Consider the following 27478-nt stretch of genomic DNA (forward strand, 5'->3'; position numbering starts at 1 on the left):
TCAAGAAAATGCATACATTTGAATGGTTTAGTTGAATACTTAATCTCAAGTTAAACAAACAATCTTTATATATAATCTCAAAAAAGAAACATATTTTTTCATTAAAGACTTCCCCCCCTCCACACACACACACACTTTTTTTTTTTTAAGATTCTGGGCTTTTCAGTTAGTTATTTATTACTTACAAAGATGGGTTGTTTTCACCCAGGCACATCATTTTTGCTGAAGATGAGATCAATTTGTAAAAGGAGTTTTTGTCATATCTAATGCCCTTAGCCCATATTCACAGAATTACATGACTCTTCAACCGTTATTTTCACAAACAATATATTAATAGCTCTTCTACAATGAAACTGTAATCTTTTTTAGATTAGTGCTTCCAGATATAAGTAAGTGTTAGTAGTTAGTGTATTGCAATTATTGTTTAGCTTCTATATCTATTTTTTTAATCTTCATTAAAGTCAATGTTGTCAAATTTTGACCATTAGGGAAGAAAAATTGAATCTCATAGTTTTTCTTATTATGCTATCTCTGGAAAAAAAAAAACAAAACTATTTAATTCTCCTGTCTTTGCAGACTGTTCTCAGCTCCCAAAGGGTCTATAGTAGGGCTGAACTCTCTTGATCCTTCTGAGAAAACATACTTGATAAGAAGGGATACAATAGACTGAAGACCCTCTCTACAAATTGGGATAAACTCAAGAGTAGGATTGCATTCTTGCATAATGCAGACTTTGGAGCTGTCACTTGGAGATGTCTGTGAAAAGACCATGGGAGTGGTCAATCTCGGCTGCATAATAGTCTGTTAGAAGGATAAAATACCAGGCATAATGCATAAGTTATGAATACATTAAATGAAAGCAGTATGTTTCTTCATGGAAACAGAAATGTCCCACAGTGTAGTTAAATATTTAAAGACAGTTTTAAAGTGTAAATCAATAAGGGAACATTGAAGGCCAGTTCAGCTGACCTCTGTCATAAAATGTCCTGTCATAAAATGGTTCAATCATAGGTCTGCCATTATATTCAGCTCTTCTGTGGTGTTTTACTGAAATAATCTGATTTTTTTTGCAAAACATGCCTTTAAAAAAGCAAAAGCAATTTCAAATATATTAAATCTGATGTTCAGATTTGTCATTTCTAGATAAAAATGACAATTTAAATTTAATGGCAAATGCATCACTTCTCTGGTGTGAAATATTTTATGACTTCTACCTCTTTTTTCCTAGGGAATGCAAAAGCATGTCCTCTATGTCACAGCAGTATTTTCCAGCTCTTGGAAACAGGTTTACTGTGGCATGTAATTAATGACTTTTAATAAGTAAAGAAACACAACCCCACATGTAGTAGGATCAATTTTACTTTAGGGGGAGGAATCTGCTGCATGCAGCCAACTTGTTGTACACTACTTTTACATATTTCTCTCTCAGAATTTTACTGTAAGAGCAGAAAGGGTAAAAAAAACAAACCAAACAAAAAACCCCTCATGCCTCCACATAATGTATTTCCTGACAGGACAGCATTTTGTGCAGCAAAGACAGTTTGGAAATGAAATTAAATACAAAATGCTGATCTTTAAAGGCTTGATTTAGGAAAGCTCTGAAACGTGTGCATGCTCAATTTAGGCATGCCACAAATAGAAAGGCTTTCTTGAAAAAAAACCCTCCTCATTGCAGATTCTTTTGGAAACAATGCCTGTAATCCTGTTTTTTTGGGGGTGTCTACCCAAACAGACAAGTGAGGTTCCCAGTCCCTTAAACTCTCCACAGTGGCAATGTGGATCATTGGGCCTGATGCTTTTATGAGGTCTCTTCCAGCCCTAATGTCTATGAAATCTATTAAGTGTTGACTGAATGGTAATATTGGATTCATAAAATAATATAGAATGAATCTAGTTCTTGGTGTACAGTGTCCACCTCACAGAAACACAGATGGATTTTTTCAGAAATGTATGCCGATGGGAAGAAGTATAACCAGTGAGTAAGGGGTGGAAGAAGGGGAGGGTTGGGAGGGCAGGGCACCAACCCTAGGCTAGTGCTATAAGGGTGTGCCAAAATCCCCTGGGGAGTCTTTATCATAGCAGTGGCAGCACAGCCCCACAGCCAGCAGTACATCTGGGGAGTGAGTGGAATGGTGCTCTCCTTCTGAGAAGTTTTCTTTTCACAGCCCTAAGCCCAGTAGCGTATCTGGGGAGGGAGGAAGCAAATGGGTCCCCAGGAGCAGCTCCCAAGAATCGCATTCTATGGGATTGCTGCTGCCAGACTTTCTCATTCTTCACTGTGATTACCCAAACTCTCTGAACAGGGAGACCAGCTGTTATGGGAGAAACAGCAGCAATGGCAGCAGCAGTGGGAGAAGCAGTGGCAGCAGTAGTTGCTCTCCCAGTGCAGAAAGCCCAAGCAAGTAAGGCTTCTGTTCCCCTCAAACCCCACCCCCACTGCCACCTATGGTGGTCAGCATAGCCTGTCACATGCCAGTTGCCAAATGGGGTTGCTACGCATATGCTATGCATATGATACAAATAGCTATGCATATGATGCTTTTCTGTTATACTAAAGCAGTGATTCTCAAGCAGGATGCTGCAGCACCCTGGGGTACCTTGAGATGTTTTCTAGAGTGGTACAGGGTGCCCCTCAACATTAGCACTATTAGGTGTGCAAATACAACTCACAAGATGCACCCAGAGATTTGAAATAGGAATCTACAGTGTTAAAAACATTCTGACCTACTGTGGTCTTTCTAAGTTTTTCACAACAGAAAAATTACCGTATGGCTTTTCTATAGTCAAAAACCTAGTAAAAACTAAGAGCTGGCATTTCCAAGGAATGCCTTGGGTCTGAAAAGGTTGAGAGCTTCTGTACTAAATTAACTAGGCAAACAGAGTTTATACTGCCATTGCCAGGATGAATGTATTCTCTGGATGAATGATTTCAGTTCGCAGGAATGTATAGCCAGAATTATCCTAAGCAATAAATCTTTTTCAAGTAATTAAAAGGTACCAGTAGAAATTATCAGGAAGGTCTTGGGCAGGGGTAGCCAACCTGAGGCACATGTACGTCAAGTGCCTTGGACAGCCTTTGTGTGTGGCATGTGACAGACCAAAGATGGCAGATAGGGCATGAAACAACAAGCAGACAACAGATCAGGCAGGGAGTGTCGGCCAGAGTGTAGAAAGCAGAGCAGCAGATTGGGAAGAGGAAAGGGATCAGACTGACACCCCTCCCACCAAATCCACTGCTGGCTTCCTCATGTCTTGGGGTGGGGTCCCACACAGGCTGATTTGTCCTGGGCCCTGCACCCTGATCAGGTCATCTCTGCATAGCTATAAACTCTAGAGCTTATTGCTCCTGGGTGTGCACAGCTTACACATGCAGCCAGACTGCAGCACACTGAGCAGGGTTGGAGCAGCCCTGGCTGACAGGGAGCCCAGGGGGGTCAGCCTGCCAGCCCAGGGTTACTCCAATCCAGCTCCATGTGCTGTGGAGGGGCTGACTGGGTCATGATGGTGCTTCAGCATGGGGCTAGCTGGCGATAGCTCCCGCACTGAAGCACCTTTGTGCCCTAGCCAGCCAGGTCAGCATCTACATGTGTGCTGCTGCACATGAAGAAACACTCTGAAGCAGGATAGTACTTGTTATTAGTTTCCTGTGCACTAACAGGGGTACACATGTAGACACTGAAATATTTACTGTGGAGCTAAATTATTTTGCTCCACAGTAAATGTCTAATGTAGACACATCCTGGGATAGTGTGGAGTTACTTTGTGGCACATCTGCCAAAAAGATTGGCCCTACTGGTCAAGGGAACTAAACCACATACGTTCATAATTTCAGCCAGTAGCACTTTAAAATTCTTTCTTGTTCCTCTTTGTTTTATCTTTACTTTCCAAAGCTTTTCTTATCATGTCATCCTCTTTATTATATGAAGAAAGTTATTATTTTACCTTAAATGAAAAAAGTAAAATGGATTAAACAGTACATGAAATTTGCATTTCTGAAATTGTGAAGCAGAATCATTTAAAAACACACCATAAAACAAACTGATATGCTAAAATAGGTACTCAGATAGGAACAATGATTTTTTTCTCATTTTGCACATATTACAATTCATACGAAGGGTAAGACAAAAGATTCAGAAACAATACTGAGATGTATAAAATTGGATCATGAATGCAATTACTGAATATTCTTTTTTAGTATCCTAAATTTATTTCAGATCTACATATCCATTTTGTGGTTTACATATAGAAACCAATGATTTTATCCTTATGTTAATTAAACTCATTTTGTTTTTCAGAACAAAAAGTGCAGTATGACCATACAGATAGGTGACAGGGGCAAAAAATTACAAATGCTTGAAAATATGCACAGGATTTGATTTAGCAAAGCTGTTTAGCCTGTGTTTAGAATGCTTTGCTAAATCAGGGTCCTAGGAGTATTATTATAATTAAAAATGAATGCCAACTTGAGATAATTAGCCATGCAACTGGAGTCATAAAATGACGGGACACATCTGAAAATTTGGTGCTAGATGGCCTTTTCTTCTCTTTCCTTAATTGTCTAAGTACTTTACATGAAGAATACTCACTTAGATGGTGCACTGGGCTGAGAGCCAGGAATTCCTGAATTCTAAGACCAGCTAGGGCAGGATCCCTGTATGGCTTTGGGTAAAACATTTAGCCTGCATGTCTCATCTTGGTTATCTGTCAAATGATGTTAATTATATTTATGGTGCTTACATACTTCACTGGGATCTCTATGAAGATTAATTAGGTCATGTTTTTAAAATGCATACTATGAAATGATTTATAAGAGCTAAGTATTATTAGTTTTTAAAAGTTTATCTACTATAATCTAGTAATATTTTGTTGCAATGAAGTTAATTTTAGATGATTCACAGAAAAAAAAATAGAGGAGAGAGAGTTTCTCTCTCCTCTTGTTTTCTTCTTACAGCTGCAACTGGATCAGAAATACACTGACAATAATGGATGTTGCTTATCCTCAATATCTGAGATCAATAGATAAATTAGTTTCTTGTGGAATGGAATGTCAACCATAAAAAAGAAAAGGAAATACCACCACAATTGTCAGGATGCTGGCAGAAGACTAAGCAGCCAGGGCAGCTAAGAATGTAATGATTCAGTCCATTCTTGTTTAAAGTCCCTCAAGTTTGGAACTGAAAATAACCTTTAAACAGGAGGGCATAGCATCAGAAACACCAACTCTCCTCTGCTAAGACTGGGAAATCTGATGATGGGCAAAAACAACTGAAAAGCTTCCCACCCCAAGCCTAGAACATGATGTTCTTCATTCTGCAATGTATGCATATAAGATGCTACAGCTCACACTTGATTCAGAGTAGTCCAAATCTGAACTATAAACACAGTAATCCATTTAATGAATTTCCCAAATCTAATTGCTTGCATCTAACCTTGCTGCCCTACAACAGAGGACCTTTAGCCTAAAGTTCTGTTACTTTCTTTCCTTTTATTAGCAAACTTCTGTTTAAAATATCATACAATTCTTAGTGATACAGAGTCCCCCTAGGTGCCTACGTAATGTAAATGATGAGTAATAAACTGCCAGAGGTCAATAAAGTAAACCTTTTCTCTTCCTACTCAACTAGGTTCAAATAATATCATCCTTTTTCCTCTTCTATCTTTCCCCTAAAATCCAAGCTGAACCTAAAGTTCAGCATTTTTCCTAGTGATAGGCCTGAACTAGAACTCTGGAACCAATTTAGGGAAAACCCCAAGTGGAACTGCCAGAATTTAGGGGGAAAAAATCAGACTTAAAGGTTTTTACCTGGCTTCTAGATCAAATTTTGCTCCCCAAATTCCTGGGGAAGAAGAAGGAGAAAGAGGAGGAGGTCATGAGATAGACTGTTCTAGATTTTTAGCCAAGCTTGTCACAAGGCATTCTACTTGCCAATATTAGAAGGTTTTTCTTTAAAAAAGTTAACGCACATAGCCATAAACCAGAAGAACTGTTAATCAAACAGAAACCACCAGGCAGCCATAAAACTATTGCCTAACAAAAATGATGAAAAGTGTTTCCTGTGGAATCACAGAAAATCTGTGGAAGAGTGGAAGAGATTTGGGTCACTGGCAGGGAATGAGGATATTGTTCTATGTAGGCATCTGAATGTAAATATTTGTAAGTGAAACTTTTTTTTGCTTTAATTTTAAATAATGGATGAACATAATAGAGGATTTTTGAAGCCCTGAAATATCTCTACCTTTGCCCCAGAAAACATTTTATCAACATACATTGTCTGTTTAGTGGTCTGAGGGAAAAGCCATTAAAGTAGTAGGAGATTTCAGAAATTATATTACAAGAATCATGCCTGTCCTTTAGTATTTTGATCTCCTTTCATGATGATGACAGTTAGGGAAATGACTCTCTAATATTTCAGCAATAAAGGCAGCTATCATACTGTCAGATGATTTCACTGTTATATTGAATATAAGTAAATACCTTAGCCAACTTTGATGATATAAACTCACCTTAAAAATCAAATCCTTTTTCCCATAGCGAAGCTCCTTCAGCTGGGCTTGAATCTTTTTTGACTGAAAGTAAAGGATAATAAATTAGCCTTTTAAAGCTGCATTTAAGAATTTGTGAAAGTTCTGACAGTGGAAATGGAATTCAGCTCTTGAAAAAGAAAGATATTTTATAAATATATATAATAGCCTTTTGGAGATGTACATATACAAATCCTTTGACAGGACAGTGTCTAAATTAATTACTGAAATGAAGGAAAAGTTGAATGATAATCTTCACTTAAAATACATACAAAAACTAGCTTCATCCATTTCAGACAGAATTTTTTCTTGGTCTTCTACTTCATTCTGCAGAATCCAACAGCTATCATACTCATTTTAATGAGAAGCACTTAGATCCCACCCCAGGCAGTTTCTTTACTGCCCAAGAGGCATATAATTTCCCATACATTTGAATGGGTGTTTCAATAGATGCAAAAACGTATCTGTATGATAAGATTTCTACTTTGTCTTCACCACTTAACACACAGATGTCATAACAGGATTTATGAACTAAGTAGAAAGATACCGATATGGATGATGGCAACTACCTAACAGATAACACTGATTTTGTGTAAAGCTCATCCTCCACCATAAATAATTTGTGGTTAGAATACTTGCTCAAGATAAGGGATCTGGGTTCTAGCCACCCCCCACCCCCTCTTAATCTGAAGGGGTTTGAACTCACATCTATATCCAAGAGTATCCCTAACCAACAAGTTACAAGACTAAGATGACTCCTCTCCAGCTAAGCCTGGTCCACCAGAAAGCCAAAAAGATAGAAGTCACAGGGCCAGCAGGACAGCTAGTGGGAGAGAGATCCTGCGTCTGTACAGAAGGTACTATCTTGGTAGGTATGGAGTCCCAAGACTGATTACATATTTTACAAAATGGCTATTTAATACCAAATACACCACTGGTACTGATGGTAACTGGAGTAATGCCAATATTGTACTCTAATAACAGAGGACAAAATCGGGCCTTATGAAATTGGATCAATGCAAGTGAGAGGTAACTGGCTTGACATGCACAAAATCTCTGAGAATTAATATGCTCAATCCATTCCTCTGTATCCTGTGTATTTGTGGTGAGATGTGTGACTTCAAGAGATATTTGAAAGTGAAGAGTGGGCTGGTGTCCGATAAAAAAGCCCTTGTGACTGAAGGATGCTGAATATTGTATTTATGTAATTGGCATTACCATGGTGTAAAAAAGCCCCCCAAAAACCTAAATTGGGGTAAAAGTTACTTAATCCAGTGGAAGATTACTCCTGAACGAATCAGGGATAACATTCTAGCATGTTTTTAAGGCTATAGAGAGATATAACACTAGAATCTAATGATAGTGGCATAAGCTTTTATGATGTAAATGTTATGTTTGCACTTCCTCTAGTGGTATAAATTTTAACCCTGTTTTATTTAAAGTTAGTGATTTAGCTCATTTAAACTTCTACAGGTACATACCTATGTAACAGTTGCATCATAACAGTTAGCATGTACACCTGAGTAGCAATCCTCTCTCTCCTTTTAAAATGACTTAAAGTTACATCTGCTCTCAGACAAAGTTTCACTCGTTGCCCATATGCATCCAAGGGTAACAATTTAGTAAAGGCAAAGAGGCTATAACCTTCTCCCTGCCTCCTTGCAAACTATTTCACGTTACTCTAGGACGTAAAATAGAGTAAGTCTGTATCTGACTCCAGTGTAATTTACATTGGTATGCAAAACCAATATAAATTACACCAGGTTATGTGACTCTCTATCTCCAGAGCCATAATTCATGGATATAAAGTAGCATTCTGCTCTCCACTATGCTGGTAACAAGACAACATAAGTAGTTTATGCCCCTCCATTTCACAGTGAGGTCAGCACAGCAGGATGCCAACAAGCACTCAGGAGAGCAAAAGAGAGGAGAATATACACAAACACTATTCCTTAGACTAAAGAGAATTTAATCAGCAAGGTGAGGGGATACTACCAAAGCAGTGCTAGCATGCTGGTTGAATCCTGCCTATTACTTCTAATCAAAACAGTGCAAATACACTCTGCAATGTATTTCCTTCTCTTACATTGCTGATTCCTTGGTAGGCAGAAAGGACTCTGTGGGAAACTTTTTTTATCCTAGCTGGAGTGGTCAGTGTAGCACAATATTCATAAAGGCTACTCATGAAACTTAATGTTGTGGAATTTAAAAAGTAAAACACGTTCACAATCTACCACTACACTTGTTTAGTTAACCCAGAAGTTAATTCACTGAGATTCCCTGACATACCACACCACACAATACTATTCTATACCATGCAGTCTAACAATTTCACTGATGTTTCATATTGTTCTACATGTCAATGGGTGTTTTTTAATGCTTTAATGTAGCTAGCTAGGTTGGCCACAATGGGCTTAATAAATTAGTAGTTTATTTGGAATTCATAAACAAACCCTACATTTTTATTTAGTTTTTAGGGAAATAAAATCCCTCATTGTTTAAGGGAACAGAATTAGTAAAGACATCAGGAGTTGACCCCAAAGGGGTCAGTTGGCATTTCACAGAATTAAAATATGCCCCCTTCCCACGTTAATGTTGTTTCAGGTTGTGTATCAATCTGAAAATAATGTGAGAATATGCAGAGAATGAATCTCCTCTAATATGCTGCTTTAGCCTAAGAAATAAACACAACTATCTGCATTGCTTTAATGGCTGTAATCATTGCTAAGGTAACTCATCATCCAATACAGGAAGTTATGGCTGGGTTTCAGACTACACTCTCTCTCTCCTCCTTCCCAGCATGTCTTGCTATGCTTCAAATGCACCTTCCTTCATCCCAGTGGCATAAAGCAGGGGTGACCAAGATCTGGCTCATGGAGCTGCATTTTCTGGCCTCCAGGGATCTCCATGGGTCCAGAAATTTAGAAGTGTGGTGAGTGGTGACAGTGTTAATTGCTGTGGCTGCAGGAACACTGCCACCAATCATCCTGCTGCCAAATTTCTGGACCTTTGGTGAGCCCCCTGGGTTGGATGCAGACCACTGAGCCATGTTACCTGGCTCACAGGGCCAGATAATTGGTGGCAGGAGAAGCAGCAACTGCCGCAGCTCCAAAAGCCACAACAATTAATGCTACCACCAAATTCCAGCTGCATGGATCATATGTTCCATGCTCTGTACCTGGCTTGCAGACTAGCTCCACACTCTGGGTTTGGCCCACACACTGGCCGTGTATACTCATCCTGTCTGTGGGACTGGATGAGTTGGGCACCATTGACACAGAGAAACTTAGCACCTGGCATGTAGGAAGAGACACATGTAGCCCAATTAATACTCAATTATGTACTTCTCTTTCCAATTGAAGGGAATGTTAGCAGGACAGGTGCACTGTGGGGTGAAACTGCCTACTACATGCAGTTTCCTCTTTCCCCTAGAGTAAAGCCAGGACATGTGTTAAGACTTATCTATATACACATGTATTAATATATAAGAAAAGTTAAAAATTGAATATTTATATAAAAAAATGGGAACTATGTGCAATAACCTACACAAATACTCTGGATGCAGGTGAGTGATCTGGGAAGCAAAGTTCTCAGTAAACGTCATGCAATCTTATACTCTAATGAAATACGAATCTACAAAGCATGAGGTGCGTGTTCACAAAATCTGAGGCACAGGGTTATAAAATATGATACACAGGGCCCAAAGGGAAATAAATAAACAATAGCAATGCTCCATGAGAAGGAGTGGCCCTAGATGAGAGGAGGGGAGTGGGGGGCCCCAGGTACCCCAGCTGCCCCTTTAACCAACCTAAATATCCCAACTGCTCATCACGGGGGAGAAAGACCCTCCTCCCCTGTGGGAATCCCCTTCCCAGGCAACTCATAACTCCTCCAAGGGCCCAGTAAGGCTGTCCTTGTCTTCCAGGGTGAGATGTCTCTCCCCTCAGCAGAGAGGCCTCAGCTGCTTTGCGGCTCTTCCAGCCTCCGGCCTGCTGGGGGCCCTGTGTACCACTCCATGTACCACTCCATGTACCTTGTGCCTGGGGTTGGAAACCTGAGCTGCCTGGTGCAGTGCTGGGGTCTCAGTCTGTTCCCGGGCCCTCTGTGTACCAGCTGTGCACTGTGAGCCCAGCCTTGTGCCAGGGTTGGGGAGCCAAGTCATCTTGTGCAGTGCAAGGGTCTTGGCCTGCTTCCAGACCCTCCATGCCCCAGCTGTGCACCACATGTCCAGCCTCATGCTGAGGGAGGGGACCTGAGCCACATTGTGCAGCACCGGGGTCTCAATCCATTCTTGGACCCTCCATGCACCGGCTGTGCACAGCTCACCCTGCTTCATACAGGGGGTTAGAGACCTGGGCCACCTAGTGTAGCTCCCAGGGTCCCAGGCCCTCCCAGACCCTCCATGCAGCACCTGTGCACCAACGCTGTGCCCCCTCATGGCGCGGCTGGTGAATGCAGCCCCCTGTCACTCCTGTCTGACGATCCGTCTTCAGGGTCTTCTGGGGTTACTGCTCTGCCCCCCACTGGCCAGCTCAGCCAACTCTTCTCCCACCCTTTTCTTTGTCCCTCAAAGCAGCTGCCCATGTGCCGGGCACACTGCCTTTTTATTCCCTTCAGGAGCTCTGCCCCTGGATTGGAAACAGACCAATCAGAGAGAGGGAGGTGTTGGTCCCCTCTCAGGTCCAGCTCTTTGCTTCACCCCAGAGTAGGGGTGGGGCAAGCTTCTCCCCTGCCTTCACCTGATTACTGGGGGAAGGGGAAATACCCTACCAATCATTTCAAACTTTTCCAAAGCCAGTGCACCGGGCTGCCATCGGCAAGCCTGCCACACACAAAATCCCCATGGCAGTTTTCCCTCTTCGCAATACTACTCCTTTGTGAAATACAACCAAAGAAATTATCCTGCACATCAGATTCTTCAGTTTTTCTAGGAACAGAAGGGCATTTCTTGATCCATAATGAACTACACTGATTTAGATTTCTTAAATTCCATACGTATAACTCCCATATGAGTCCTCTGCTGTGTGTTTTGAGGAGGACTACATGGGAACTTCCTGAGAAAGTAAGGCAATTGCCTAGTTACCTCAGGTGCCTGTACACAAATGCACAGAGCTTGGAAAACAAGCAGGAAGAATTGGAAGTCCCAGAACTATGACATGATTGGATTAACAGAGACTTGGTGGGATAGCAAGCATGACTGGTGCACTGTCATGGATAGGCATAAACTGTTCGGGAAAGACAGATAGGGGAGAGTAGGAGGAGCTGTATGATTGCTCAGAGCTCCAGTGCAATCATGCACTGTAATACAGATTCATTGAAGATTTACCTCTGCTTTGTGCTTCTGCAACTCTATTCTACTTCAACTTGACTTCACTTAAGTGATTCCTGAACTTCAGGGGTTGGGATTTGATTGTTATTTGACAGTGGCAGGAATCCCAGGTTAATCCACAGGAGCATCCTATTGACTAAAGGGAGCTAATTGAATCCATGCATAAATTTACTCAGTTGAGAGGCACACACTAGTAGCCAATGTGATGGCTCAGATGAGTAGTTATTCAAATGTTCAAGTGTTTGCAGAAGCAAGGCCTTTGTATTGTTTGCATATAGCTGTAAGCTCTTTAACAGAAGTAATATTATACTCTAATTTTAAAGTGCTGTACATGTTTTAAAATAATATCATGTTTGAATCTTAATATTATTTCATTCTTTATTCAATTTTTAAACTTACTTAAGAAATGGAGTTATTTTTTTGGTATCAGGGACAAATGGCAAAATCAGCGGTTTAGATTTACCTGTAGATTCTCTGTACAATTTCTCTTAATGATTTCACACCTAAACTTATTGTTGTACTTTGTCCAAAACTAAGGGCTCCATTTTATTTTCTGGTCCATTCTAGTATGCTCATGTAACTACATGAAAGGAGATGAGAGGAGCATGTGCTGTATGAACTGCAGCTCCAGATAGACTTGACTAGTATATTAGATATTCTAGAATCCCTGTGTGACATTCTTTATGGCAGACATCAGTATTTTTTCTTGTTCCCTCTCTGGGTGCTTTAAAATAAGAACAGTAACAAAATGTACTTACCTCTTCTGCATGAATACCACAAAGCTTGTTTCCTGACAGAAGTTTGTTTTTCAGGCTTTTGTTCTGAGAAAAGAACACAGTTTTAGAAAAGAACACCGAGGAATGCTAAAATATTAAGGAATCTTTTAAATATTTTAACATGCTGGTTTTATTTCATACATAGATACAGTCCTGAGAATTTTATTGAGGACACAAACAGCCATGAAGCAAAATAAATGTATGATGGTATAGTGTCATTTTCTGTTCTACTTCTGAAGGCCTATCAATTTTGGATTAATACATTTATTCACAGAAGGAGGACTGTCCACAATAACATTTCAAAACACTGTACCACTTAAGTTGAAGGACATTTATTTAGACTGGACAAGATAAGAAAAAGGCAAAAGGAGATATTCCCAAGAAGAGCCTTGTAACTTAGCATAACTCAGCAATGAATGTAAAGGAGCTATGCCAACAGTTAAGGATTTTGTCCAGCATCTCACCATTTTAACCCTAAAGACTGGATTCAAAGATTCTTTTAGTACTTAAAATTACTTAATGTAAACTGGCAGAAAATATGAAATATTACAGACTGAATTCCTTTGTTTCACATCCCACATTCAATATGTTTTTCTATCAAAGCAGTTTTAAATTTCACTTTTAATTTAGAGCACTGAAAACCAATTATATCCTTAATAAAACAAAGTTTCAGTGATGTGATAATACTGCCCTCTATTTTTTCCTGTATTCTTTCTTTTTACATATATTGTCCTTGAGTCAGTAGTCAACTTATTGACTTATAGAATTTATCCACTGCATATATAACTACCTAGTCTTGGAAATTATTTATCATCATTATTATTGTTGTTGTTCTTATTTTTTCTAATTGCTTTTCCCCTTCTGAATTACAAAAATTATGAACTATTTCCTGAGCTGGTGGTGCAAATCATTAAAATTTTGCTGACTTAAAATCACAGGATACTGTGATTTTCCAGCTGAGGATATGATCAAATCATTTAAGCTCATTTTGATTCAACACACATAACACACCATTTCTCAAACCCTTTACAATAAAGGTGTACCAAGTTCTTTTTCACTGTTTTGATTTCAATTTCCTGTCTTTCTTATTATATTGTAGTCTATTGTAATCTATATTTTATTATGTGCGGGACATTAAGGAGCTGCATGAAAAAGCTAGAATAGTTACTAATGGATCTTGTGATTCAAAAAAAAATTAAATACAAAGCTACTCTAATATTAAACTTGCATAATTTATACTAAGGAAATGAATTTTTCATGCACTGACATCTTTGGAAAATTGACAAACTGTTCAGATGTTGTCAATCTGAAGGAGTTCAGTTTCAAGCAGTACATAGAAGGGAAAAGGAAGAGAGCAGAAATTGCTTGGTAAATGTTACAACCTTCTGAATATTCTCAGAGTCATAGAACAGTTGGTTCTTTACAAACCTATCTTGGCCGGTTTATCACCCAGAGGCATCACAGGGCAGCTCCAAGTCCTGGATAGTGGCTATGCATGGGGCCACATCAGCTGCCTCACTGTTTGTGGCATTGGTTTAGCCAGGCATAAGCTGTGGTAAAAGTAGGTTTTGCATGCCCCAGCCCCAGAGGTAGCACTGCCCTAGTCGTCCGCCTGAGTTATGCTATTGTTCTCACCTCAGTGTCCTTTAGCTGTCTACATCTAAAGCATCCTTTAAATCAGGGGTGGACAAAATACAGCCTGGGGGTTGGATCTGGCCTACCAGACCATTCTATCTGGCCCACGGGGCCCCTAAAACATTTAGAAAACTAATATTTATCTGCTCCTGGCTGCCTGTCAAAGATGTGTGTGTGTGTGTGTGCAGGGAGGGAGGGAGGGACAGAGAAAGAGAGAGTATGTGTGTGTCTTCGTAGAGTGCATCTCACATGCACACCTCACCATACACATGTACCCACCCCTCTCTACACACTGCCATACACAAAGACCCCCACACCCACACCCCTCACACACCCCAGCCACCCTCCCCCTCACACTCCCCCTACAAACCTCATACCCACCCACACCCCACATATCCACATACACACCCACATACTCCCTCACCTCACACCCACAATATCCACCTCCCACAGACATACCCAGAGCCTCCCCCACACACCCACCGCCCCCCACAAACCTATACCCACCCTCCATGCCCCCACCCCCACAACAATATAAAAGAGTAAGACTTCATTTTAAGCTACTGTGAAATCATCTTTATGTATACTACACAAAGGCATGTAAATCAGGACAAAAATATGTTTTGAAATCAAATTAATGAATGCTGTAGATATTTGCTTTTTAGAATATAATTTGGTATTTTTCTGGTTCCAAGATGGCAAAAACCCTTGCTGAAAGGAGTACTTCCAGAGGCAAGGGGAGGGACTTCTGGTGGCAAAGGTCAGAGGTTAGGGGGCAGGACTTCCAGTCACAAGATGGCAACTGAGAAGGGGAGGGGAGGGCTCCTCTCAAAGGGCAGGGCTACCCATGCAGCTCTCGACAGCTTGCCAAAACTCCGTAAGCGGCCCTCTACCCAAAATAATTGCCTGCCCCTGCTTGAGATGATTGTTTAAGAAATGTGTTTCATTATCTTTTCAGAAATTAAAGTTAGGCTGACTGTTCTATAACTCATGAGCACAGAGGGGTAGTTAGGTGTTAGTGTTAGTCTGAAGTCAAGCAGAAGGCAGGGTAGGCATGTACCTTATAGACTAACTAAATAAAATATACAAAGAACATAAGTTCACTTCATCAAATGCAGTGAAAGGATATGGATCGAGGAGTGTATAAAGTTAGAGTGAATGATTTGAATACAAAAGGTGGAAAGGGAAGAGGGAGAAGTTGGGAAAGGGAGACAGTGCTGGGAGTAGCAAACAATGGATTCTTTGCTTGCTTGCTGGAGACGGCTGTATACTACACCTGACAATGACCCCAGCACCAGTTACCTCAGCTCTCATGTCTGCAAGTGAGGACATGCAACCCCTATGCCTGGACCCCAAACCCTCCCCACTGTGTGCCCAGCACTGGCCAGCCAGGGAGTTCCTGACCCTCATATACCAGGGTGAGCTCAGTTTCTGGCCACTGGCAGCAGGCAAAGGGAGATATGACGATCCAAGCCAGGTAAAGGGTACCACTCCTATCACTGAATCTACACCTTCTTCTGGATCTGCTGAGTGAGCCACTGGCACTCTTCAACTGGCTCTAGTGTGGTGACACAGCTGAGACTAACAATCATATTGGTCCTAGCACCAACACAGCACCAGAGCCGGTTTAAGACTCCAGTACAATGTTGGGACTGGGACCAACAATCAGTTGATTATGAGTCCCAGCCCCGGTCCCTGGCCCCCTCACTTCCCCAGAGTCTTGAACTTGTATTGTCTCTGTGGAGCAGTCCAATGATAGCTAAATGTGTATTAATTGATGTGATCTGGACATGGAAGGATATAGGATTTGAAAAAGGAGTGTGGGGGATACAAAGGGTGTGGTACATCATCACATATAAAACATGTATTTTTCTCCAGATAAAAATAAACTAGAAGCCTTACTAATACATTAGGGGCCTATGGCTGTATTATTCAGTTTAAGATTGAAGCAAAAAATATAACTGCATTGAAATGAGTTAAAATAAAGCTGTGAAATAGGAATGCTACCAGGAGAAGCTAACAGACAGGAGAGCTGCAGAACAAAAGACAGCTTGATCAGTGCAACAACAAGACCATTAAAAAGAAGAGAGGGTTTTTAACACCCGTGGAATGAAGAGTTTAGAATACACCTAATAGATTAGAATAAACCATTAAGTAAATTGACTCCCTCAACACTGCCTGACTAGAAATGTGGTTACCACTGCCAGGTAGTTGGTTTAAACTGAGTGGAGCAAGAATCAGAGAGAGGTGCAAGTGCACCACTGAACCTTCCCCCCCAAATCTGGAGACAATCATCTCGTGAAAAGTCATAAGTATGTTTAAGTTAAAATATAGGAATGAAATATTATAGGAATTATAGGAATTAATTTTTTTTTTTTAAAACACACAAGAACAAAATCTTAAAATGGTGAGAGCTACATCTATCACAAAGATGAATGTCCAGAAGTTTAGAAGGTAAATAATGATGTTAGGATTCCTTACAATACCTGTTTTTGACTGTCAGGTGAGCAGAGCCATTCTGAGGACTCACTTGGGAAAACAAGATGTGGCTTTATTACCTTCAATCCTGTGTGTAAATAGGTCAGGTTCTCTAATGGTAGAACTAAGGGTCAGGTCACACAGGAAAAACCTTAGAAGCACGATGAAGCTCAGGCTTGTGGGTTAAGATAAGGAAGGTAAACTCCTATGGGCAGGAAAGTACAAACCCTGAGCCAAATTCTCTATACATGCACTTCAACCTAATCCCACTGAATCTTATAGCATTTCAGCAGTTTTTATAAACTGCTGGATTATTCTTTCTGTTATGAATCTGTGCATACATGTTTCAAAGATAATACTCAGATTTTTCTAGTTACATATTATAATGGAAAGGGTAGGTTTCTTGAGGATGGTAGTGGGGGCTGGGTATTTTGCTCCACTGAAGAATGAAGCCAGAGACACTGGAAAATTCCAGCTGCAGCTGGTCCCTTTCATTTTCACTTGGTATCTTGCTGAATCTAGAAATGTATGTCAAAGGGATGAGAAAAGACTAAGACAGTGAGCCTATTCTCCTTGTGCTAATGAACCATAAACATGAAACTTAATCCACCACATTTGATTCATTTAGCACAATGTGGCAATGCAAATTTATTACTGAAAAGCAACAGAATTTTCAAAAATGATGCCTCAGAAATATGCTGACATTTGAGAAAGAATATTAATTGGATTCAGTACGTCAATTTAGATTTTGGTCCATGTTCCACTGGAAACCATGGAAGCTTATTTGCGAATTGGACACTTGTAGTTTTTACTTGAACAAACATACTTATTAAAGCCACTGCAAGGAAATTCCTTCTCTATTAAACTCTCTTATGTCCCCCTTTGCACAATTCCTGGGTAATGACAAAATGCAGCATCTTGTTTCACACATTTTACTCTGTTCCTGTCTATTACTCACTAACACAGGCTGCTTCAACAATGATAAATCGTTTCAAGCTGCTTGACACAGGTGTTCACAGTACTGTAAAGCAATGAAAAGTAACTAGGATATTACTCAGATCAGAGCTCCCCGGATTTCATCCCACACTGAGATATGCTTGCTAGAAAACATTGTGGGGGGGGGGGGGGAGGAAATGTCTCCTATTAAGCAATTATGGCACATTTACTATTATTATTGTTTGCACTGCACTAGCACTTAGGAGTCCCAGTCATAAACCAGGACTCCATAGTGCTAGACACTATATAAACACAGATCAATAATATGCCCACCCCCCACCTCAAGAATCTTACAAGCCACATGGCGTGAGACAATGTATTGTGACAGAGATGAGTAAAAACTGGGAACCAATGAGATGGTTACCCTGGCTCTAGTTTAAGAGCCAGTCTAACTTATGTCACCAGACTCTGGTTATATATTAGTCGGGAAACGGTATGTTACAGGTGCACTTTGTCACAGCACCGCCATCACATCACTCCATCACAGTACCAGCATCACTGGTACTGGTTTGAAGGATATCTGGATTTATCACCTTCCATTTTACAGAAGGGTCTTTGTCATTATTCTCATGTTTAGACCACAACTGACCTGGGGCAAGATTGAATCTGTAACTTCAGAACATGGCAGTTCACTTCATGTCCTGAAATAAAAGTAGGAATATTGCTGCGATCAGAAGTAGCATCTTTGTTAATAATGATCTACTAATTCACTGGCTCATATTTTTGCTGTTCTGTGAAGAGTCCACCTGTGACCTAGTCAAAAACTGAATCTCTAATCACCTCCACTGAAAAAGGAATCTATTGGATGGCCTGTCCGAATCTTCAGGTCTCAAACACATGCAGTTTGCCAAAGGCATGGGCTGAAAAAGATTAATTAAGAACTGATTTCACCTAAATATCTGAGATCAGAACAACAGAATTAATTTGGAGAGACAAAAAGAAAAAGTCTCCCTCACTATATCCCATAGATGTAATCAGTCAACCTTTCTTTCCTCTTTTCTATTTTTCTTCTCTTTTTTTTTGCTATAAGAATGCAAAACTGCCAACAGAATAATGGATAAATATGTAGTGTGCAACTATTCATGGTACACCTATAAATGTTTTAGTATGATCAGAGTTGAGTTTTGTAAAGACCTCAAATGGAAAGTTGTCCAGTGGAGATATACTCTTTGTTAATTAGTTGAGTGCTCTTTGGTGTTTACTAAGCTCTGATTACATTGCACTGACAGGTCCTATTTTGCATCTTGATTAATATTGATAATTTCTTCCAGCACCAGCTGAAGTACGCTTAACCTGCATTTCATGATGTATCTAAGCCTGATCTGATCAGGAGCCTTGCTTTACTGCATTTTTTGTGAAAAACATGCTAACATTTGTAATCCACAGCTGTTTTTTAAAAAATGGATTTTGGTAATTAATTCAATTAATTAATCAGAAAAACTCTGAGGTTGTAAATCCTTATTGAGACAAGACAAAAGTTCCAAATTAGTTTTCAGACAAGGATTTAAGATTTGTTTTCCATTTAAACACGCTTGATAACCCAAAAGTATCAATTAAAATTTGGCAAGAGTGTTAATGCAACGCTTTATTTGTTATAAAGTACTTTTGGTTATTAATCTTAAAAATTATTTTCTTACCAAATATGCTTGTAAATTATAATGATTTAACCAGCTGTAAGTCTGTTTTTAATAGTTAGCATCTCCTTAAATAATATACAATAATGACTTCAACTAGACATGTATCCATAGATTTAGGGCAAGTAGTCTAATATATCCAAACTAAATGTTTAGTTAAACATATTTAGGTCTCTTTAAATGTGTACATCAGACTGCTTAGCTGAAATGTTTTAACATCATGTCATTAAGCACATTTAGCAACTGTAATCTGGGTCTAAAACTTCATTTCCTTCTGTTATTTAACTTCTTTGCACCAGTAGTTTCAGTGCATCCATGACCTTAGCTGCAGCTGCAGCCCTGCTTTGGTTGTTCATTAAATGTGTAGTAATCCTAATTATCTCCCTACCAAGTAGCTGATACATCTGGCTAGGCACTTGATGGTAAATACATACATAATACTAAGAAAAGGTAAAGACTTTAGGCAACAATCAGCATTTAATGATAGCCTCCTGATAGTAATTAGCCAGTGGTAATACAAAGCTTTATGCCCAAAAAGATGAAGCAACTCCAACCCCCAGGGTATCATTTCCCTCCAGCCCCACCCCACTCCCCACACCTTTTTTTTTTTTTGATTAAGGAAAAGCCAGGCCTTATTCTTAACAATACTAATGCTGTATTTGACCTTATAAAATGTTGTGAAGTTTGTAACTAAGAAATGGAAAGGGGAGAAGAGAATAGACTGAATTAATAATTATGAGAGCTAACCGTAACCCTAAGTAGGCTGACAGGGTTGCAGAAGCTGCAAGATCTCAGCCTCTGATATTTGGCAGGAAAAAAATCCTTTGACTAGAAAAATGCTTTTTCTTCATTCTATATCATTTCATTCAGGTTGAGCAGAATTTTAAACTTTTAGAATGACCATTTGTTTTCTGTCACTTTTGTTAATGAAGAAAAATTTGCTAGAAAACCAATGTAGTAACCAAATATTATGACATTCAAAAAAGCTTCATCTATGCAGGCAGCCCTTGCCATCACTACTCTGGGTCTCTCTGGATATAAGTGGGAGAGAGAAGCTGGACTTTATACAATCCTCACTTCTGTAGAGCCAGAATGCATGACTCCAAGTAGAATGAGGGTGAAGTTACACATTATACTTAGACCATACTAAGGGCACTTAAACACAAGTTTTAACTTGTGCCCTCTGAGCATCTGAAGGTTTTGTGACTTCAGGTATGGGTTAACACTGGGTCATGCTACCTAACTCGTGTTAGGTACCTACAGTCTGCTCCACAAAAATAAAATGAGCATTTTGAAGCCCTGCATCATTCCAGGATGAAATGCTCCCCCCAGCCCCACCCAAACAGGCAGAAAGCTCATGTGACTTCATTCCTAGGCATGCTTCTGCTTGCCAGCCCTCTACTGGCAAGTCAGAGCTGTGCAGGTATTAACCCATGGGCTAGGGACAGACATTACACACAAACTGGTTTAAGTGATCAGAAACTGGTTTAAATCTGTAACAGAACAGATGTTCAGTGCACATAAATCAGTCTGAGATAAACCTGGTTCAATGTAGTATCAGACTTAACTGATTTGGCTCAAACCAGTTTATGTAAAGTCTATCCCCTTGCTGGTTTAAGTTAAACTAGACACCCCCAGTATCCCGGCATGCTTTCTGGGCTGTGCGGAGTGTTCTGCTTCACAGCAGGACTACCCCCCGCCCCCCACCACCACTGTAGCTGTAGCTCCCGCTCCCACCACTCCCTGATAAGCATGAATTCTCTCCTCCCCTTTGTCTTGCTGCAGAGGTGTCTGTGTATTAGCTAGCAGACCATATGTTGGCTACAGTCAGTGATGAATCAACAGGCAGAATCAACAAGTAGCTGGTAATGTCCCTCTTTTTTTTTCTTAACTGGGTGATAAACACTGGCCCTGTGTAGACGAAATGAGAGGCATGTGTGCATGACACCTTAAAGTAGGCTAAATGCTTTTGCACCACTTTAATGGTGTCAGTGTTTGCATGCCTTAGTGGTGTATTGCGCATTAATTCCAGCTGCTGTAGGATATTCGGCGGCATAATGCACCTTAAAAGACTTTGGGCACACCAAAATAAATTCCTTTGAGGAGTTTTAGTTTGCTGCCCCTACAGCCATGGAGCAAAGCACCAGTTTCTGTGCAGCTCAGGGGCTCTACAGGAAGTCCTGCAGGCAGCCTGGTGGCAGTTTGGGAAAGCAGGCTCTGCCCAAGAAAAGTGGCAAGCCTGATCTCCCTTCTGCCCCTGGAGCCTGCCTGCCTGCCTGAGCTGCGTGGGGGCCCAATGCTTCCCTCCATAGCTGCAGTGCCCTCTGGGACCACCCGAGTGAGGTGCCTGCAGGCAGGTGCCACCTAGGGGGAGCCACTGCTGCCACGGAGGGAAGCACCAGGCCCCCCACCCCCAAAGCTCAGGGACTGCTCCACCCACTACCAGCTCACCCTCCCCTCCCCGTCAGAGAGGCAAGTAAGTCAGCGGGGTGTACACACAACATGGGGATTAATCAGCCCTATATTGAAACTGTGTTTTTTAAAACCCACTACTTCAACTTAGGGCCCCCATTTCATCTACACATACTTACTGTTACCAATTCCCTTGCTGGGCTAATCACAGCATCCTGCAGGAGCCTGGACATGCCTCCCCCACTCCCAGCCCCATGCTATGGAAGGAAGGGAGGGCCTGCAAAGATTAACCTGCAAAAATTGAATCAATTCAGACTCAGGCTTTTTGAATGTTTGTCGCTAGCCTTAATGTGTGAGTGCTCACAACATGCTCTAACTTCAACACACCTTAACATTTCACAGATTTAGTTTGATCTAAATGTAACATATAACTTCATCCTTATCAACCCAGCCCCTCAGTGCTGCTAGAAATGTGGCTACACTTGTAGTTCAAGTGATAGTAGACTTTACTGCAGCATGGAAAATTCAGAGGTTACTCCCACTCCCTTAGCTGATGCATAATAGAAGGTGAATGTTATGATTGTTCACCATATATATGTGTATATATCTACATACCATATTTACATGGGGGGGAAGCCCCTCATCTTAGAATTCAGAGCGAGTATGGGGGATGGGGCAGGCTGCTGCTGTGGCTTGGACTTCATCCCCTGCCCACAGCTGCTGCCTGCTTCTGACCCAGCTAGCTCCCGTCATGCACCTTCTTCTCCCTGTTTCTCTCTCCCCACCTTTCAGCCTCTGCTCCCCTGCCTTTCTCTCTCCCTCCCCTCTTTACCTTTGCTGTATGCTGGCAGTCTCTGTACATGTTGCAATCTTGGGCACAGAACACAGCCCCATAGCAGTGGTGCACAGCATGCACATCTGCAACAGGGGTTGGGCTGGGGCCATCTTCATCAACCCAGGTTAGAACAGGGACAGAAACTGCTGGCATGGAGCAGAGGGAGAACAGGGGCTGGGAAGAAGGGAAAAGCAGATGCTGGGAAGGGAAAAGCAGGAAGGGGGGAAAGTAGAGGCTGGGAGGAAGGGGATGATCAAAGGCTGTAGGAGAACAGGAAGGGGAGGGGGGGCAGACAAGCAGGGGGCAAGCTGCTTGACCTCCCAACTGCCCTGCTCTGCCTGTCCCCTGGCAGTGGTGGGAGGGATGAATTAAAGATAGTCCTTCAATAATTAATTAGATTAAATGCATGAAAAATTATAACAAATTTATAGATTTTCCATATGTAGAATTTAGTTATTGGTGGGAGGGGGGCTGGGGGGGTAGTCATCTTAAATTCAAGGCTGTCTTAGATTTCAGTAAATATGGTGTGTGTGTATGTGTGTATATGTTACAATTGGCTATATATATGGTATATAGCACAACAGTAACACATGCAGATATGTACATGTGGCGGCGAAGTGCCCCCACAGGCTAGTGAGGGAGAGAAGGGAGGACCCACAGACCCAGACCCCGAAAGCAAGCCCCCAGAGGGGCATACGTACCGGCTGAGGAGCAACAGGAAGAGGAGCCGCATTCGCGGCTGCAGCCGTGCGAACTGCCATTACGCCGGTTCTGGCAACAGCTGTTCCCGGCGCGGCGAACAGTTGAGCCAATCCCCGCGGCCGTAGCGGCCGTGGCAGGAAGGTTTAAAAACGCCGGCAGGACAGCGAGAGGGGGGGAGCCAGGGAGAGAGAGTACGGGCGGGCAGCCCGTGCTGCGGGCTCTCGCACAGAACAGAGAGGACCCAGCCTGCAGGTCTCAAGCAGGCAGCTTATCTAAGAGCTGTACGCCTTTCGTGAACAGCTGAGTGAAAGGCGGCCAGAGCGTGCAAGCCGAGGCACTCTCTCAGTATTCTGAAGCGGCTGACGCTCAGGAGGCAGGGGAGCGCTCTGCTGCCGGTAGGAGAGGGGAGACAGCGGAGGCTCCAGGAGGGAGCTGGAACCAGGGGGAGCACCCACCAGCTCCTCCTGATTTGGAGGAGTATTTTCTGTAAGAAGGGAGGAAGGAGGAATCACTCCCAGCAGGAGGGAGAACGACCAGGAACCGGGGACCCGGTCTGAGGCCGTCATACAGGGCCTGGAAACATCTGGAATGCATCACCCAGCGGTTGGCGTGTGGACGGGGTGTAGGGGAGGTGGAGCCCCGTGGACCACCGCGTCACTCAACTGTGAGTAACACCGTCTATCAGGAGGCCCCACCCAGGATAAAGATCTCCACTGTAGACCCCTCTAAAGGTAATTGATTACATCCAAGTCGTGGCAGGCGAGTTGAGGGGAGGGGCAACACCCCGATAGGCCAGGCGGAGCTAGACACAGGCTCCACAGTACACATATGTATAAATAGATATATTATCATGCATAATGATATATTCCATCAATATATAGTATTTATTTATTTAAACAAATCTTAGAAATTAATTTAAATATTTTATTTTTAATATAATGTCATTCAAGGTACAAAATCAAAAAATGAAAAGTTATAAAAAGCATATTTATAATTGCCTGTGCAATTTAATTGCAATTTTGATTCCACCCTCTTGTTCATATGCATTATAATACAATTTTAATTATATTACTAAATAATGTATTTTCTCCCTTGTCACTCAGTATATAGCATGGATATAATAAAAAAATTCAATTCTGGGTAACCACAAATCTAGCATTTATTATCTTTTTCAGTTACTAAAACATAAATAACATTTCTTTAAAAAGATTTTTATATAAAATATTCAGGCTTGAATGCAATTCAGGGTCTGAACTGAACCTGCATTTTCATAAAACTAGTTCCACACTCTGTACAAATTCAATATTTGCTATTCATAATCATTCCTAAATCCTAGATGGATGTTTACCTAGTCATTTCTTGAAAACCTCCAGTTAAGGGGAATTAGCAACTTCCAAAGGCAGATTGTTCAATTCTCCTACTGTTCTCATAATTAGGATTATTTTTCCCTGAAATTCAATGTGAATCTCTCTTGCTGCAGTTTAAACTGTTTGCATGCATCTTTTCCTCCTCGTCCTTTATGGAAGCCTTTCAAATATTTAGAAACAGTCACATGTCCCTTTAATCTCTTTTTCTCCAGACTAAGTATTACTAATTCCTTACATTCTCCCTCATATTTTTTAAATATTCTACCTGGTTCTATTGAAAGGGTTAGAAATCCATTGTGTTAGAAGATCATCGTTTAAGTAAAATTACATAAATATGACTGATAATAACATTTTGCTGAAAGATATGATGAAGTGAACTTGGGTTCACAAAAGCTTGTACTCTATACGCACATCTTATTTGGTTAGTCTATATCTACCCTGAATAACATTTAGCTCAATCTGTGTAAAAGTATCATTATTCCTATTCCCAGATGCATAAATGGGATAAAGGATAACATTTTTAAAGTTCACTGCCTAAAATTAGGAGCCGAAATCTACATTTAGGAAACTAAAAAAATGGCCTTATCTTCTCAGGCACACAATACTTACTAACAGTTTGATATACTATTGTAAACTATTTCTCAGTAGAGAAAACATACATAAGGGTAGCCTTAATACAAAACAAACCAATGATTTCTCCAAGACTTCTAATCGGTAAGAGAATAGACTATGTTAATCTAAAGAAAATCGCATTTGCCTACAGAAAATTATTCCCAGCAATCAATGCCAATTTAAACAGTTCATCTGATGTCTAACAGGAGTGGCTTGTTTTATAAAAGACACATTTGGCTTTGCTTCTCTCTGATGAATAGTGCAAATCAAGCCATGTGGAGCCCCCACTCATCTTCAGAATCATTTCATGTAGGACTCATTTCCAAAAACACAATATTGTACTCGGCAAGGAAGTGACAGGACCAATTGCCAAGATGAACTGTTTTCCATTTCATGTTAAACAGTAGCTGTTAACTGGCCCCTGATGAGGGACAACAGAAAGCAGCAACAGACCAAAAACAAATACCTAGACCTTATCAGATGACACACTGTGCTGGTAACTTGACCATTTTTGGATATTAGCTCTGTATTGAAGGATATTCGTAGTGCTTCATATAACACAATATAATGAGTCTGCTTTAATCCTGGCAGTTTTGACTCAGCCCTTTGTCTTTCCAACATAGATGGATTGAATTTTGTGCAGTTTTCTATGCATGGGGCTTTTTAGGTAAGACCTTAAGAACTCCAATTCAATGTGTTCTTCAATGGCAATAAAGATACCATGATCCTTTTCTGACAACAGGAGTTGGTTTCATCATTATTGACCAAAGGTTTCTTTCCCTGCACTGTTGTGGAACATTTATGTGATGGATTAACTGATGGCCTCTGCCCCAGTAGTGACTACATTTCAGTGATGAGGCTGTGTTCTGAACACAGTTTACTGAAGTGCTCTAGGATCATTCAGACTGAACCTTCCAAGATCAATATAAAATACTTATTATTTTATATTGACCTTGCAATTTTTCTGTCGGAGCTATTGTGGGGAGTATCAGAGGAATGGTCTTATCCAGACCATGTTACATCACGGATTGACTTAAAGGAAACCTCTTCAAATAAATACATCTGTATGTTTTGATTATACATATCCATTATTTCCTACCACTAGGAATAAGATCTTTCCCCCGCCAAGGTAACCTAAGGACTCATCCAAGACATCTAATCACCTCTCCCATGTGATGTGAGCTAATATTTCCAGAAGAGAGAATGAAGGCATCCACGTCTTTGTTTCATTCTTAATCTAGTTACCTCAAATGAGGTGCATGTGTGTCATAAATGAAAATCTACTGTATATTTTAGCCACGGCTCTGTGCTGGGATGATTTATAGTCCCAGTCTGATCACTGGGAACAACAATACTTCTGTAAACTTGCAGGCAGGTATGTGGGTCAGTCAGTGACGCATCGCTTTAGGGTGTACAGTATATGTTTGCCTGAGCAGTACGGTTGTCTGGGATGAAGCAACTTCATCAGAAGTTGCCTCTTTTCCGCTGTCCCCCTCCTTCCCCGCCCCCCCCCCCCCGCCAATAGAGTGGCTTGCTTTTAGAAATAAAAGTAGAGTGGTTCCACTGTTCAAGGAGAACTGACATAGGTCATAATGTAGTATTGAAATTGTCAATCCATTTCCTGCTGTATGTCTCAGTATTCCTGTTGTAAGCCTTTGTATATCAAAACTCAAATGTAGTTCCACTTGCTCCTACTTATAATCTAACATTTTCTTAGACATGAACCAAAAGACAACAGTCTATGTATGAGAGACATTTGCCATGCCTACTCCTTCTTGGCAAATCCATCTGAGTAGGCACCCACCAAGGGGTAGGCAAGAAACCTCAACAATGATTTGGGAGATCTTCTTCTGCAGAAGAAATTTACTTCTTCACACCAATGAAATGGCGTGAGGCTCCTTGGGTACACCTTTTTAACATCCTGCATATGTCATCACAGATTGAGTGAAAACAAAAGATTTCATAGATTTCATAGACGTTGGGGCTCAAAGGGACCTTGAAGATCATCAAGTCCAGCCCCCTGCTCCAGGGGCAGGAAGTCAGCTAGGGTCAAAGCATCCCAGCAAGATAAACATCCAAGTGTTTCTTGAATTAATCAGGAGTAGATGACTGCACCACTTCTGGAGGGAGTCTATTCCAGGTCTTGGGGGGCTTGGACCATAAAGAAATGTTTTCTTATG

General features: G+C 41.0%; 1 protein-coding gene across 8 annotated transcripts in view; it reads right to left on the reverse strand.

Annotated features, from left to right (window-relative positions):
• The window catches only part of LUZP2 (leucine zipper protein 2), a 433570-nt gene that overhangs the window by 129912 nt on the left and 276180 nt on the right, over nucleotides 1-27478 (reverse strand). For all 8 annotated transcript variants that reach the window (XM_019477006.2, XM_019477005.2, XM_059722726.1 and 5 more), the window contains 2 exons: nucleotides 12610-12672; nucleotides 6505-6567 (listed from right to left, as the gene is read on the reverse strand). In XM_019477006.2, coding sequence (XP_019332551.2) covers nucleotides 6505-6567; nucleotides 12610-12672 — 126 coding nt within the window. The remainder of the gene's footprint in view (nucleotides 1-6504; nucleotides 6568-12609; nucleotides 12673-27478) is intronic.

The sequence above is a fragment of the Alligator mississippiensis genome, chromosome 2 (genome assembly GCF_030867095.1).
Source record: "Alligator mississippiensis isolate rAllMis1 chromosome 2, rAllMis1, whole genome shotgun sequence".
In the NCBI taxonomy this organism is placed as follows: domain Eukaryota; kingdom Metazoa; phylum Chordata; order Crocodylia; family Alligatoridae; genus Alligator; species Alligator mississippiensis.